The sequence below is a fragment of the Gymnoscopelus microlampas genome (genome assembly GCF_963454915.1).
Source record: "Gymnoscopelus microlampas genome assembly, chromosome: 22".
In the NCBI taxonomy this organism is placed as follows: domain Eukaryota; kingdom Metazoa; phylum Chordata; class Actinopteri; order Myctophiformes; family Myctophidae; genus Gymnoscopelus; species Gymnoscopelus microlampas.
In genome coordinates, this window is record NC_139959.1 from 22,461,539 (window position 1) to 22,477,840 (window position 16,302).

At 42.4% G+C, this 16,302-nt stretch overlaps 2 protein-coding genes across 3 annotated transcripts; one reads left to right on the top strand and one right to left on the bottom strand.

The window, feature by feature from the left end:
* Window positions 1-738: 738 nt before the first annotated feature.
* On the bottom strand, window positions 739-4,515 carry fbxo45 (F-box protein 45). Its single transcript, XM_084049273.1, has 3 exons — window positions 3,949-4,515; window positions 2,734-3,090; window positions 739-2,568 (listed from the first exon to the last, which is right to left on the bottom strand). Exons 1-3 carry the CDS (start codon window positions 4,393-4,395, stop codon window positions 2,383-2,385), a joined length of 990 nt encoding a protein of 329 aa, XP_083905399.1. The 5' UTR covers window positions 4,396-4,515; the 3' UTR covers window positions 739-2,382.
* Window positions 4,516-6,059: 1,544 nt separating this feature from the next.
* Window positions 6,060-15,928, top strand: fam168b (family with sequence similarity 168 member B). 2 transcript variants are annotated; one of them, XM_084049277.1, is made up of 7 exons: window positions 6,060-6,203; window positions 8,642-8,729; window positions 9,266-9,337; window positions 12,325-12,467; window positions 12,946-13,144; window positions 13,819-13,937; window positions 14,412-15,928. In XM_084049277.1, exons 2-6 carry the CDS (start codon window positions 8,660-8,662, stop codon window positions 13,923-13,925), a joined length of 591 nt encoding a protein of 196 aa, XP_083905403.1. In that variant the 5' UTR covers window positions 6,060-6,203; window positions 8,642-8,659; the 3' UTR covers window positions 13,926-13,937; window positions 14,412-15,928. The 2 variants fall into 2 exon arrangements, with proteins under 2 accessions (XP_083905403.1, XP_083905402.1); XM_084049276.1 differs by having other exon boundaries at window positions 13,819-13,932.
* The last annotated feature ends 374 nt before the right edge of the window (window positions 15,929-16,302 follow it).

Consider the following 16,302-nt stretch of genomic DNA (forward strand, 5'->3'; position numbering starts at 1 on the left):
TTAAGACACCTGTGGTGTCTCGCCTCCACTGCTCACAAAGTGCTTCCAGACATTGTGTGGCCTTCAGGGAGCAATTTAACCTGCTGTGGTACATTGATGTCTAAAAATGTTGCATGGAACAGTAAGATTCTGTTATTCATCTATTGATTTTCTATGATGTATGAAGAAAGTGGGTCACCGGAGGGGCTAGCCATCTGTCTGTCTGTCTGTCTGTCTGAGTGTCGGAGTGTGTTTTCCATGTACTGATATAGCCTTACCCTTTCATTAAAAATGTTTACTGGTCTGAATTGGGGCTGAATGTGCTTGTTATACTGAAAGGGCCCTGACATGCACCCCAAAGCAGACATCAAGAGCTTTTACAACTGTCTAGACAGTATAGTAGTTGTACATCAATACACATTTAAAAACAAATTGACTTACATAAATCTGCATTGCCACGCATCAGCAATGCTAAAGTCTTCATGCGAAGCTGTTGCTTAGACTGTCGTCTCCCTCTGAGCACCATTGCCTGATTGATTCTTGACTATAGTAAGCTTAATCCTCTAGCAATTGTGTTGTCAAGTAGCATACAGAGCCTATCAACAGATTGTTTTAATGTCTCCCTATATACACTTATGACTGGGATCCCCCAGGGCTCTATACAAGGCCTGCTCCATTATACCACCCACCACAAAATATTTTCACTATGTCCATAATGATGGATACAATATCTACCATTTATAATATTTTGTATTTTGGGGGATCTTAACCATGAATTGGTGGATTCAGATAATGGGTATTGAAAATGGTGCAGTCAGTGGTACACACACACATTACAGTCTGCATATACACGTACATTTCTTTTACATTGATAAAACATTTTTCTTTAACTATTGGTAAGGGGCAAAAAGAGATACCAGCCAATGCATAGAATTTTCTCTGTCTGAGCACATTGGAAGGACCTTTCTCCCTAACATGCAGGAATTCTACACATCACCAATACCTTGTTTAGAAATCTTTGTTAGTTGGTATTTTCTTCAGGTATATCAGCTTGGTTGCAATTTATTTTTTTGTTTATCCGTTGAATTCATATGCAAAGATGTGCCTGGTAGTTCAGCCAGTTTGTACACAGATCTATGCTCCTTGAGAGTGTGAAGACCCGGGTTCGAATATGACCACTCTTGTTTCTCCTGTCTCTCTACACTGAATTATCTGAAATAAAATACATGTTACAAAGTGGCATACTTAAAGATATACAAAATAATGTAGAGAGGTTTACTTACTAAATGATGTTATGCGTGAATATTATGGCAAAAATAAAAGTTGGGAGAGAAAAAAATAAAACGCTTCGGAAGAAAATTATCTTATTATGATTTGGACGTTGCAACACTTAATATTGAGACTTCAGTATATCTGTGCAATTTGCAGCATTGGAAGGCATGCAAAACCGAAAACAGACACAAGCACAAAGCTAGTTTGATTCTGGCAAGTACGATTGGCACCATGTCGACTTTATTTCCGGCTTTATGACCCCACCTATAGTACCATGGATAAAATCTATTAATAAATAGTGTATAATACTACAATAGCACATTAAAAAGTACACACAGTAACATTATGCAGGTCTAGCTTCCACCACTGGGTTCCTTCTACAAGTACATTAACAGGGGGGAATGCTTCAGCCTCTAAGCCTACTGCATATGCATGCATGTGCATGAGTATTTCTGCTCATAAGTACAGTCCAGACATTGCCACACTTGGTCCAAAATGTCCTGTTTGCCTATATGGAAATATCAGGTCACAGATTTTGGCGTAAAATCACTGTGATACGTTTGTAGTGTGTTCAACCATGATGAAGCATTTGCATTGCTTCATACATAGGCCAGACTTTGATCATAACTACTGTGTGATTTATTGACATAATTTTAAAGTATTTGCCACAGTTCATAATTCATTTGGCCTTACTCAAACAGATATGAATCCTCAAGTAAAAGGTTCAGTATAATTTGCCAGAATCCTGTATAAATCATATTACCGTCGTGAAAATAAAAGTCTAGCAGCTAAAGCAGGTACTTCCATGTAGACAGAAATAACATTACAAGACTCATTTCCATTTCACAGAATCTGCCCAATGATCCCCCAAGACCCAAAACAATGACTTTGGTTTCCACTTCAGGATGTGATGGAAATATTTGTCTTCTTTGTGGCACAGAGAACAGTCATTCTCCTTGTGGAAACCATGACATGGAACCACTTGCCCCCCCCCCCCCCACCCCAAAACAAAACAAAGCAACAACCTTTTGACAAGGTGCAAACAGGGATGGTCCATAAAAACGAACACAAAGGCCCTGCATTCATCTGCGCTCTGAGTAGTTTGACACAGTGGCACAGCTTGTTCTGTTTCTAGCCGTCCAGAGGCTTGCCCAGGTACACCATGGTGACTTCGGTGTTGCCATACACGGCAGAAACGGCGGGGAAGAGGCAGGCTTTGGGCAGCCCTCTGAAGGCCACGCCCAGGAACTCAAAGCCCCTCTCAAAGGCCAAAGTCTTGTCATCCATGTCCAGGATCACTCGTATTCTTTCACCAATCTATGGACAGACATAAGCGTAATTTGAGTGATGACGAAACAAATCTTAATTTCACCGGCGACCTTCCTTGTGCATTTCTGAACACAGAATCTGCCACAGAATGTTATATATACGTATATACCATTTATATCGAGTGCAAGTGACATGTGGAACACGCTTGCCTACCTGATATTTCGGTGCATTGTTGCACTGCGGGAAATTGCCATTGACTTCTCCGTTGTGAAGCAGGTTGTTGTCCACGAGGTTCCAGCCCCAGCTCTGGTCATCGCTGCCCAACAGGGCCACGTAGCCTTGGCACTGCATGTTTGCCCGCTTGGTGGCTATGCCAATCACTGCCACGGTGCCAAGGGGGCCTTCCCACCATATCTCCCAAGCATGGCGCCCCTCACAGAAGCCGATCTTACCGCGGGCGCCATCTGTGCTCTGGGCAATGGGGTTGCGGTGCAAGGTGAAACCGTTCTTTTTCACGTAAACGTTGCGTGAGCAGTCATGGGAACTCAGGGCATGCTGAAAGGACTTGAGCTGTTGGAAATACAGTGAAGAGATATCCTGAAACCACACTATTTTACAACAAGGAACACAACCGTAAGGAGAAATGAGGAGGGCACTTTTGGCTCTAATGGCTCTATGGTGATGACAACCATATTGTACTACTGTATTCAGAAGAACACAGTACACACTCAAATTCTCAGCTACCAATGAAACCAAATGGAATGGACCCTTTGTTTCCATTTGTACACTCTTAGGTTTCAAGGTACTTTATTGTTACATCTTGTGCACACGGGTACATAAGAGGAAAACTTATTTTACTCTTATGTATTAAGTGATGCAGGTTACACTGAATGTGACATTGATCAGTGATCTACTTGTAAACATACTTTGCTGTTGCAGGTAGGTTACTTAGACAGAATGCTAGATCTTAAATAATGATATTGATCAGTGATCTATTGGTAACATACCTTGGTCTTGTAGATAGGCAGGTTACACAGCATGCTAGATCTCTGACATTGATTAGTGATCTATTGGTAAACACATACCTTGCTCTTGTAGGTAGGTAGGTTACACAGAATGCTAGTTCTCAATGACATTGATCAGTGATCTATTGGTAAACATACCTTACTCTTGCAGGTAGGTAAGTTACACAGATTAAAACACTAGATGTTAATGACATTGACCAGAACGCTAGATCTTGTCATGACATTGATCAGTGATCTATTGGTAAACACACCTTGCTCTTGTAGATAGGCAGGTTGCACAGAAAGCTAGATCTTAATGACATTGATCTACTGGTAAACATACCTTGCTCTTGCAGATAGGCAGGTCACACAGAATGCTAGATCCCCAACATTGATCAGTGATCTACTGGTAAACACCACGTACCTTGCTCTTGTAGGTAGGCAGGTTGCACAGGATGTCCGATCGGAGGGCCTCGTCGCTCAGCTCGCGGGCGATCAGGCTGCGCCACACCTCGCTGCTCTCGTCGGCCAGGATGCTGTTCCAGTGCCAGCACACCAGCGAGCACAGCATGAGATCATCCAGGTCCAGATAGGAGAAGATCTGCTCCAGGACGCGGCAGGGCAGCCTGCCGGCCACCCCACCAGCACATCCACCACCACCACCACCACCACCACTTGCACCACCACTGGCACCACCTCCTACGGCCATAGGATCATAGGAGGACCCGGCTGAGGAGTTGTTGCTGCACCCGGCGCCTGCTGCTCCTGCGCCCATGCAATCTCCTCCAGATGCCGCTCCTCCTCCTCCTCCCGACATTTTGTGATTTATAGATGACGCCAGCCGACTGAAGAAGATCTTCGCCCACACCATAAATGTGACATCTACGATGTTAGGCGGATGTGGAACATTTTTTTGGCCCCGTTTTACGTGTAAAATAGACCCAAACACACACACTCAGAGCGCGCCGTGCGGGGCCCACCCTCCCTGCCCAGTGCAATGATGGCTGAAAGCAGTGTTGCCAGATTTTGCGAGCGAAATACGCAACTAGGTATATGAAAACAAGCCCTAAAGAACGACCCCCTCCTTCGCCCTTTTAAACATATACATTGCTATGTTGAAATAGCCGATCTACTAGCTCAAAGTGCGCTGCCACGCGTTGTGAGCTTGTAGATCTGCTATTTTCAAAAACAATCTTGAAAAAGGTGCAAAATGTGGAATATTTTTGAAACATGATTCACAATCACACAATTTCCACAAATTCGGTATGGGTGCCCCTGGAACAAAATATTTCCAGATGGGGGGTCCGCACTCCGCAGACAAATACATAATGTGGGGGTCCTTGACATGAACGATTTTTGAGAACCACTGGTTTCAACCATAATTTACCATAAAAACACATAAGAAACAATCCCAAATAAGTAACTACGCTTTAGAAACAAAGCCCAAAAAAACGCTACCAATATTTATTTACAAGCAACTTCACAGGAAAGCAAGCCCAGAGTCGCTTATAATAAGCGGACATGGCAACGCTGGCTGAAAGGAAGCGATGCGTCAAGGTCCTGGAAGAACAGAAACGGACGGTTTAATCGAAACGAAACGGAATTATAAGCTGCGATCACATATAACGCACGTGCCGTGCATTTATTATTTGTTGGCGGTGACATCAAGCACGGAGACATTTAATTGACCGGCTGTAAATAGTCGCGATGATTGACGAATCAACGGAATAATAATCACTTAATCGGTTTTTTTTATCAACCTACAAGGACCTGCGTGGGAGGGAGCTGAGCTGAAGTCGGTGTACTACTTCGCCGTACGGCGGTGTCGCGTACCGAAAATAGTCGATTTACAAGCTTGCGTTGCGGACACAGTCTATGGTTGCGGACGCGACGCGAGCTTGTAGATCGACTATTTCGACTAGATTTTTTTTATTGTTATGAAAATAACAATACATTTCTAAATATGTATATACATATATGATCAAACATATAATATATATAATATAATAGAATATGAAAAATATATATTAGGGACATCGTTATATTTGTTGATCACGTGACTAAACAGGCGGAAGTGACCAGCGTTGCCATGTCCGCTTATTATAAGCGACTGTGGGCTTCTTTTTCTGTAAAGTTGCATATAAAATATTGGTAGTTGGTTGCGTTTTTTGGGGGGTTGGTTTGAGAACCAGTTCTCAAACATTTTCATGTCAAGTACCCCCAAATTAATATGTATTCGTCCTCGGACCCTCATCTAAAAATATGTTGTGCCAGGGACCCCCCATACAAGATTTGTGTTTTTAAAATGTTTTTTGTTGTTGTTGAAAATAGCAGATCTATAAGCTCACAACGCGTCGCATCATACCACGTTGTGAGCTTGTAGATCGTCTATTTTCAAATAGCCAATGTATTATGTTTAAAGGGCGAAGGCCCGGGCTGACGGGCTCGCTTCTATTGGGCTTGTTTTCATACACCTGGTCGCTTGTTTCTCTCGCAAAACCTGGCAAGAAGACTGGGAAGTGACGTTGGTTGCTCCCACAGAGTTCAGTTCCAGCATCCATCCACACACTGGAAGGCTAAAACACACCAGCAAAACATTTCGGGTTTTTGTTTTTTTAACATCAGCGGAGGCAGTAACAGTAGCGACGCACGTTGCTCTAAGATCTTCAATAACAAACGGTAAGTGTGTTTGTATTGTATGTGCGATCTGGAGGAGAGGGCTTTGTGTTTTTGTTATTGCAGCAGCACAGCAGCAGCTACAGGGGGAGGGGAGAGAGAGAGAGGGTACAAACAGACATGTCCGTTCGCGACGGAACGAACGGCCGGAAGTCCCATCCACTCCCATGTTAAAAAAAAAACGGGGGCGTGTACCCGTTTTTTTTTTAACATGGGAGTGGATGGAACTTCCGGCCGTTCGTTCCGTCGCGAACGGACATGTCTGTTTGTACCCAGAGGGGGAATCAAAACCTATGCATGGGCTGGGCTGCCAGATCTGCTTATTATAATTTCCCCGCAAGATTTTATTTGAAAATAGCCGATCTACAAGCTCCTTGTGAGCTTGTAGATCTGCTATTTTCTAATAGCTGATGTATATGTTAAAGTGCTCATGTGGCCCTATAGTCGCTTCTTTTGGGCTGGTTTTCCTAGACCTGGTTGCTTGTTTCTTCTCACAGAATCTGGCAACACTGTGCATGGATTACGTTACATACATACATCCCATAGCCCGGGGGGTGGTCTGTCGGTCGTGCTCGTCCTCTGTATCACATATTTGTGATATCTAATATTTCTATATTGTAGATATTTGTTTGTCTATGCTAGATATACAAGGGAACACAACCTTAAGAAAGAGAAAGGCATAAGCCAGATCAGCAGTTGTCATGACAACCAATAGTCAATCACAGATGCGCGTTCCTCGTGGCTATGGGATGCTCTGCCACCCCGCGGCCTTGGTGTTGACAGTGTTCTGAGCACTAGTGCTGTGTCCCCATCAATGTCACTCACTGTAGGCCAGGGGTCTTCAATGTTTTCCAGGCGAAGGACCCCCTAGCTCAGTGGTTCTCAAACTTTTTCATGTCAAGGACCCCCTAATTGACGCTTATTACCCCGCGGACCCCCATTTGAAAAGATAAGCCAGGGACTCCAATAAGAGAAGGTTTTACGGCTCTCTAGCAGTGATTCTCAACCATTTTAATTTCAAGGACCCCCAGTTTGACATGCATTAGGCTACGGACCCCCATTTAATGGCATCTCTGGGACCCCAATTCACATTGTAAAACCAATGTTAATTTAACGGGTCCATTTGGTTCCATTTGTACACTCAGAGTTACAAACCCATAAGGGTCCATTTGGTTCCTGTCCATCATTTAGCTGGGGACCCCCTGGAACCCCCTCAAGTACCCCTGGGGGTCCCCTGACCCCACTTTGAGAACCAGTGCCCTAGCTGAGAGAGAGATGGAGCAGGGACCCCCCCTTCATATTGAATTAGATTGTGTTGCAGATTAAAACAAATCTTAGATTATAGATACTGTAGGTGCATAGACTTGTTCCAATATGTTGGATTCATTTTAAACATGTATTTTCAGACAGTTGAGCTCTGAAACCCTCATTATTTAGTCAACTTTACGGTCGGCTTTTTCTTTTTCCCTCTACACCAACTCTCTGAAAATAGCCGATTTACAAGCTCACATAGTGAGCTGTGGATCTTCTATTTTTGGTTAATGTTCCCCATCACACAAAGATTTGGCGGACCCCCTGTAGTTACAGGGGTCCCCCCCCCCCCCCCCCACCCCGGGGTCCTTGAGGGGGTTCCAGGGGTCCCCAGCAAAACGTGTTAATAAATACAGCTTCAAAACCAGGTTAACACTTGTAACCTACATCAGCTATTTGAAAAGCCTATGTACAAGCTATTTTCAGGTTGGCTATTTAAAAAAAAAAAAAATGGAATATTTTGTTAAACCTTTTGACAACACAAATCTTGTATTGGGGTCCCTGGCACAACATCTTTTCAAAAGGGGGACCACGGTCAAATACATATCGATTTGGGGTCCTTGATATGAAAATGTTTGAGAACCACTGTTTTAGTGAGTGCTGAACAAGACACTAGAGCTGTAAAAAGCAGTGACCTTTTAATGACCTTTTGATTACCAAATGACCTCCCTACCCACTACCCGGCGCAAAGCAGTACCTAATGGTCCTTGATCCACGTTACTGCTGTTTTTTTACTGAATATCCTCTTAACGGCTTCCCTAGGCATCCCCAGGCCAGAAGATCTTAACCAGCCACTAGATATACAGGTGGATGCTACTGTACTGTTAGGTGAATACTATTAACTAGCTACCTGTTAGGATAGAAAACCAACAGTATTAGAAGTCCTGGTAGGTTACAAATGTAACAGTACTAGAGGTCCTGCTAGAATGCTATAAAACCAGCAGTAGTAGAGGTCCTGGAAGAAAAGAAAACCAGCAGTAGTGGAGGTTAATTTGCAGCTGCTACTCATTTACCAGAATTTAAATTTAACATGCAGTATAAGATTTCTGGATATTTAGAAAACAATAACCTCAATATAATAAAATATTTGAACTCTGTCGTTTTGTTCTATTGTGCTCTTTTAATTGCAGCTGGAGTAGGCCACCATTATGAATCCTGTCTACAGCCCTGCACAAGCAGGGGTCCCATATGCCAACCAAAAGGGTACACTCTACCCAGGTAGAGTGTGTGTGTGTGTGTGTGTGTGTGTGTGTGTGTGTGTGTGTGTGTGTGTGTGTGTGTGTGTGTGTGTGTGTGTGTGTGTGTGTGTGTGTGTGTGTGTGTGTGTGTGTGTGTGTGTGTGTGTGTGTGTGTGTGTGTGTGTGTGTGTGTGTGTAATTCACATTGTAAAGCACTTTGGAGAAAGGCGCTATGTAAATACACCATTTACCAGTCGCTCTATAAATGCACCATTTACCATGTATATATATATATGTGTATACATGTCTTTACTTTATTCTATCTCCTTCAACATACATTTCTGATCTTGTGATACCCATCCATCCTTCTCAGCTCATAAAGTTGCCTTGACGTCAAGCTCTGCTAGCCATCTAGAACAGTTGTGTGTGTGTGTGTGTGTGTGTGTGTGTGTGTGTGTGTGCGCGTGTGCGCATGGCGCGAGAGGGAGATTCAGTGTCTAATCGTTTCTCTTTTCGAACTACGAGGTGACATGAAATAGGTGTGATAATCATTGTAATGTTTCTTCCTGGAAGCAGGGTTCCCTATGGGCTTTGCGCCAGCATACACCTCCAACATGTACCCGGGGGCCAACCCAGCCTTCCCTACAAGTAAGCACAAAACCCTTCTCTTCTCTGTACTCTTTTAACGTCTGCTATCATTTGTGTTCAAATGATTATTCTTTATTCTCAAGATGCTGTGAGAAGCCCACACGTCAGCCATATTAAGAGGAAGGGATGATAATGAACCTGTCGGACTTTACATTATCATGTTCGATGACATTTAAAATGTAGAGCAGGTGTGCCCCTTCTGGTGGCCTCTTTGGCTGTGGGCGCTCAGCTAGTGTCAGTGCTGACTGCTGAGTATAAAGAACAACCAGAAAAGTGAAAAAAAGCAGCACTACAAAAGATATGGATTGATTGATTGAGAATGCAAGATTTAAGCTCAAATGATTTTTCATCAGCCTGCTAACGCATATTGGACAGAGCACAATTAAACATGGTGGTACCAAGGGGCAAGGCTGAGATATTTACTATGAGGCCAACCCGGATGTTTAGTAAATGTCCAGCGAGAGGCGCTGTTTCACCCGTGCCGACCTGCGAGTTCAGAAAGAATTTATTTTAGCGCAAGTGAATGGGTTTTTTGACAAACTTTAGACTAGATTTTCTTACTGTAATAAAAATTGTCATAAATTCTATATGCTTCCAGTCGCTAGTTTAAAGTCTCCTTTCAATCATCAGGATATGCGTTTTGCTAAATTATGGTTCTATTTATTATAAAATTGACGATAAAGTAGGCTATTCTCTAGGAGGGGCGGGGTGATTTGATTGACACGCTACACAACCAATAGCATTCATTCCCCGCCCCCCGCTCTTGATTGACAAGTTACCCAACCAATAATGGTCTGAACTCATTCTGACGCGTATTGAAAGATGGCGGACTTACAGTCTCGCAGCAAAGGCTTCCTTTTCGGTCTGTAGAAAGCAGCGGAGGGGGTTTGTCCATCTCATTTATACAGTCTATGGGTGGTACACACCTTTTTATATAGAAAGGGAACGTGACGTCACACCACTGAAAATAATAGCCATTGAACTCCATTGAACGATTCCTCAAGCTATATATTGCATACAATCACCCCACCTGTGTTGGGTGGAGGCACACGGACACGTGTGACCAGAACATATCAAGTACAATGGAACATAAATTTGGAGAACGTCCTTCATAGAAAAAAAGGAGATAATCATATATCAGTTACAGGAAAACCACACAGGCTCCAGTATAAGGATTCTCAAGGAAACATACTGCAAATATCCAAAACACAACTGATGTTTCTAGGTCTGTATTATATGTGAGTGAGTTCCAGTACTTAGTGAATACAAAACAACTAAGCATAAAGGAATTATATAACATGAATACACCCAAGTCAAGAAGAGAAGATTACTCCCATTCATAAGAACGGACCACAATGTAGAGAGATGAGAAAGGTCAGGAGTAAGAAAAGTCATCAAGTTCCTGTGGCTGCATTGGGGTCATTACCCCCTCTAGGGGCAGAAGCTTGTTCTACACCAACAAAGCAAGGGGTTGAAGAAGAACAGTGATTTGCTTCAGTGTAGTGTTTTGCCATGATGTATTCAACATTTTCTGCACATATTGCAGTTTTGTGTTAAGACAGTCTACATCTATGTTACACATGTTTTTATTTGTCCAATGTATTTCTTTCCACAACAGCAGTTTAGCATATATACCATACTGTACCAGATTGGTGGAATTATGTATTTTCTTTTAAAGAATGTACCATTTAACAGATGTGAGAATAATTTGTAATTAGTACTACTGTGGCATTGCATACACCGTCCACATCAATAGTTCCCTTTAAGCGACAGCTAATCCACCATCCCTTCCGAAATGCGTTAGCAGCATGATGTAGCAAGTCTTCCATGTCCCTCTTTAGGAGGGCTACTATTTCTCCCTTTGTCTTTCTTTATAATCAGTGAGATTTATTTAGCATCTTTAAGTGCTTTGCCCTCTACTTTACCATAAGCCCTTTACTACTTCTACTATTATTATTATTGTTGTTGTTAAGCCGTTCCTTTCATGATGTCATAGAATACTGCACGATACACTAATTCATTAAGCAGCAGTTCAGTCACAATAATTGTTTTGTCCAACCCTCTGCTGAGCAAGACCATTAATGAACGGTTATTAGAGAACGATAAGATGCTACTCTTGCGTACCTAGGGGTTTGATGGAAAGGCTGTCAACTTTTGGAGTGTAGTGCGACTTTCTGCCACGGCATTACTAACCCTATGGAGCACAGAATAATTATAAAATTCACCATGCTTTGTATATCACAAAAGGGACTGACTGGGGAATGTGATTAGGCAAGGTTTCCTTCTTTTGCTTTGCATAGAAGTGAGAGAGTGATAGTGTCAGAGTTCACTGACAGCAGTGAGCTCTGCCCTCGAAGAGGGACGCTGTGTTAACAATTAATTGGCCATGAGGCCAGTCGGCGTGAGCCGATGCTGTATACAGTCTTTGATATCTGCAGCACTAACTTGAAGTGCCCCCCACCAGCGGTGTAAAGTAACTAAGTATATTTACTCAAGTACTGTACTTGTATAATTTTGAGGTCTTTTTACTTTACTGGAGGATTTCCAATTTTCAGTACTTATACTACACACTACACCTCAGAGGCAAATATTGTACTTTTACTCCATTACAATTATTTGAAAACTTTAGTTACTAGTTTGCCAATGATTATTATTACAAAACATACAGTAACGTTCAGCCCTATATACTTTTCGGGCCATTTGAAAATAGCTGATCTACTTGTAGATCTTCTATTTTTTTAATATTTTAATACATTTCATACATTCGAAAGCTTGTGAAATGGGACATTCTGCATAATGAGTACTCTGTACTTTTGGTACTTTTAAGTACATTTTGATATCATTACTTTTGTACTTTTACTCAAGTACATTTTGAATTCCGGACTTTTACTTGTAACTTGAGTATTTCTACATTGCAGTATTGATACTTTTACTTAAGTAAAACATTTGAGTACTTTTCTTTTTCCTCCACTGCCTCCCCCACCCAGGCTATGCTCCAGGCGCTCCCTTCAAAATGTCCTGCTCTCCCAACACGGGGAACATCCCTCCTTACTCCTCATCCCCTAACCCCTACCAAACCGCCATGTACCCTGTGCGGAGCGCCTTTCCCCAACAGAATCCCTACGCACAGGTCAGTGTAAGCTCACAACACCCACTGAGATGCTTGATTGCTAACGCACCATTTATATTCTCAGTCCAGTCTAATGATGATTAAGGCTCTCACGATTATGAAATTCTACCTGCCGATTAATTGTCATACAAATAATTGTGATTAACAATTTAATTGTGTTTTTGGCATTTGACATTGTAACACATGAATAAAATGTCATTTCTGTTTGCCTTTTAGGCTTTGTAAACAAAAAAATCCACAGGTCAGATATGACAAATACCTTAAAGAAGTGACTGACATATTTAATTATCGTATACTTTGAAAATATTTTTAAAAAACAGTGGAAATAGCTGATCCACAGGACAAGCTCACTACTTTTGGGAAATGTTTGAAAATGTATCAAACTTTTTCAACATGGAAACGATTATGACGATTATACAAAATAACTAGGTGATTATTGTAATAATTGTGATATTTCCCGCCCTCCCCTGTCGTCCAGGCACTCCTACCCTCGCATCAACAAGGTGCTTACTTCACACAGCCTCTGTACGCCGCGCCGCCCCACGTCATTCATCACACGACGGTGGTGCAGCCCAACGGGATGCCCGCGGCCATGTATGCCCCCCATATGCACCAGCCCCGTCACAATGGCATTAACATGGGGATGGTAGCCGGGACCACGATGGCCATGTCAGCCGGTGAGGACCGTCCGGGATACCCGGTTTTAGTTTTTTTTTTTACAACATTGGTTCTCAATGTCTGGTCCGGGGCAAACCAGGGGTTCAAATGCACCCTTAAAGACGTGGTGAAAGGAAATATACGTTCTAACGTGGTCGTAATATGGACATACCTAACAATAGATGGCAACATTTTTGTGTATTCCTCGGGCAGTGTGAGTGGCAGGGTAAACTAACGCTAGCCCTCTGCTACACACCGCTGCATTGAGTGAGATTCCAGCGTTCCATAGCCTGAAGGGATGGGACTTTCTGATTGGTTGCAACGCCACTTAAACCCTATTTCAGAATGAAATGTCAAAATAAAATGTCCAAAAAAGCCATTTCACCACGACTTTAAGGGTCTGTAACTCTGAGAAGGTACAAATGGAACCATCTATGCGCTACATTTCTTACATTTTTGTTAGTTTAACTCTATAGAACGAAATGGACCCATTACAGGTCCATTTGGTTCCATTTGTGCACTCTCAGAGTTACAACCCGTAAGGGGACCCCCTGGTCCCCCCAGACCCGACTCTGAGAACCATGTGTTTTACAACCAGTGCCAATATCTCACAGTACAGCATTTCCTCTCGTGTGGTAATACTTACGACTTGTTTAATATTAGCATTGTGTTTGTCGTTACTCTTCTCTCTCAGGAACTTTGTTGACGACTCATTCACCAGCTCCTGTTGCCCCTCACCAGATGCCCACATATCGCCCCCCTGGCACACCCACCTACAGTTATGTGCCTCCGCAGTGGTGAACACAGGGTAAGGTGAGCGCTTTTTCCACTGGTAGCAATGTTTAATAATATTACACATGTGTCGTGCAATTCTGGATCAATCAGTAATTGATGAGGTAACAGGAGTCGAGACAATATTCTAGGTGGTGATGGTTATGGTGTAATATACATGATGTCATGGGGAGATGTACAATAACACTCATGTCGGTGGTACGGTAGTTCTGCCAAGGGGCACAGGGTTCAGACAATAGTTATACTAGCTGGATCAAGGACAAGCTGAACCATAACAAGACAGGCTGTAACCAAAACCATAGCTATCAGGCCTAGTGGAGACATCTAGACTCTTACAAGATACCACATGTCATAATGTATTATATAAGTACTATGAGTGATGGTAAAATATGAAGGTTGGATACAAGCAACCATAATAGCAATGTGGTATAATGAATAATTCTTCTGCACCTGTAATCATTCTGATGGCGAATCGCTTTCCCTCTCTCTCTTCAGGTCAGAAGACGGTAGATATGCATTCACACTACAGTCCAGTGTTTTGTTTTCGTTTTATTTTGTTGTACACTTGGTGTCGACCTGCCCTGCCAGTGTCTGCCTCTGGTTGCACTTCCTTCCAGCATAATGTGAATTTGAAGCCCAACCATGTAGAAAGAGGCCAGTTTTGGAACAAGAGGAGGGTTGGAATACCCCCCCCCCCCCCATTAATGGAATGGAATAAAACCACTCACGACCCCCATTAATGAAATGAGACTACTCCTCCCCTTCCAAGCACTCCATATACAACTGCATAACTGGCATCAAATGGCAAAGACTCAACATTTGTGTGTTCATTTTATATTGCTGGTTTATTAAGTGATAAAAGGGAGTTTAGTTAGTTCTTTTTATTTTGGGAAATCATATCGAGTTGAATGCATGTACATATAAATATATGAGATAATGCTAGCTCAATCTACCTGCTGTGGCTGATGCATAGTCAACAAAAGGCATAAATCCAAAGGAACTAAAAAGAATAAAGAAAAGAAGCAAAATAATAATCTGCAAATGCTGACTCACCAATGACCATGTTTGAAATGTGAAACAGAAATAATGAGAAACGTTTCCTCCATACGAAACTACTGTTTTCACTGCTTTGTCTTTTGGTAAGTGACAACCTTTTTTTTTTCTTCATGAGTGGTGCCATGTATGCTTTTTGTCAGGTTTTATTTTATTGTTTGTATATTACGAGCGACGGGACTTAGTTTGTGCCTCTGACTGGTAGCCATTCCAACACTTAATCATTCTATTTTTTTTCTGCCCTGTAACAGAGAGGGGCCGTTCCAAATAGTCTCTCAAGGCTTCCTGTTTCCTCAGCCAAGCACTTTCAGGTGATATAGGCAGTAAACATGTGTCAGCATCTCCTTTTAGCCAGAATTATTCTAGAGGGGGAATGAGTTAAGAAAGCTGTTTAAAAGAAATGTACACACACAGCCTGATTATCTGACTGAAGCTTAGAGAAGCAGTCCACTCAGTGAGTGGGCAGAGTCTATGGTCTAGGAGCCAGGCTAGTACACAACACACATCCATTGAACAAATGAGGGGGGAAGTGTAAGTGTGTGTGTGCGTGCGTGCGTGCTATAAATCTGAGCTCATTCAAAACGGTCGTGTGCCATACACTGATACACAAATGTTCTTATTTAATTCTGAAGCACTACAGTCACTGCTAACATTTGAACTGTTAGGACATCTTTAGGAAAACCTTTTTCTTTTTTACACACGTGTGACTGGCACTGCTGAAGAATGGGCACTAAATGCGTATTAGAACCATTTTACTTTTACCTTTTTTAGCAGTTTTTACCTCAAGGTTCCAGCCAGACTTACCAATGTTATAGTCTCACAATTTGCTTTTCTATGTTGCCTCAGTCATCTCACTTAAATAATAATCGTTTTTTGTAAATGTTATATTTGTGTTTATCTTTTGGTTCTTGTTTTGTATTCTAAAGAAAGACCAAAAATAAAAACGATTATGAGAGAAATCTGTTGTATTCATCTTGTATTATTTCACACCAGCCACAATTGTGGTGTTGTCTCCGCCAGGCCAAAAGGCATGGCGAGAGAGTATGTTTTGCACCCCTCCGTCTGTCCGTCCGTCCGTGTGTGTGTGTCCGTCCGTGTGTGTGTCCGTGAACAGCTAATCTCTGACACCGTTGGCTTGATCGCAGAGAAACTGTGCACACAAACTCCCTGGATGCTAATTCAGAACCTTTGCCCCAAATCTTTCACATGGGCCTGTTATAGCGCCACCAGGAGGCCGCTTTTTCTAAAACACATTTTTTGACAGTACTCCTACAGATTTTGTCCAAACATCACATACTCAGTATATCTCTATAGTCATTAAACCAAACCAGTA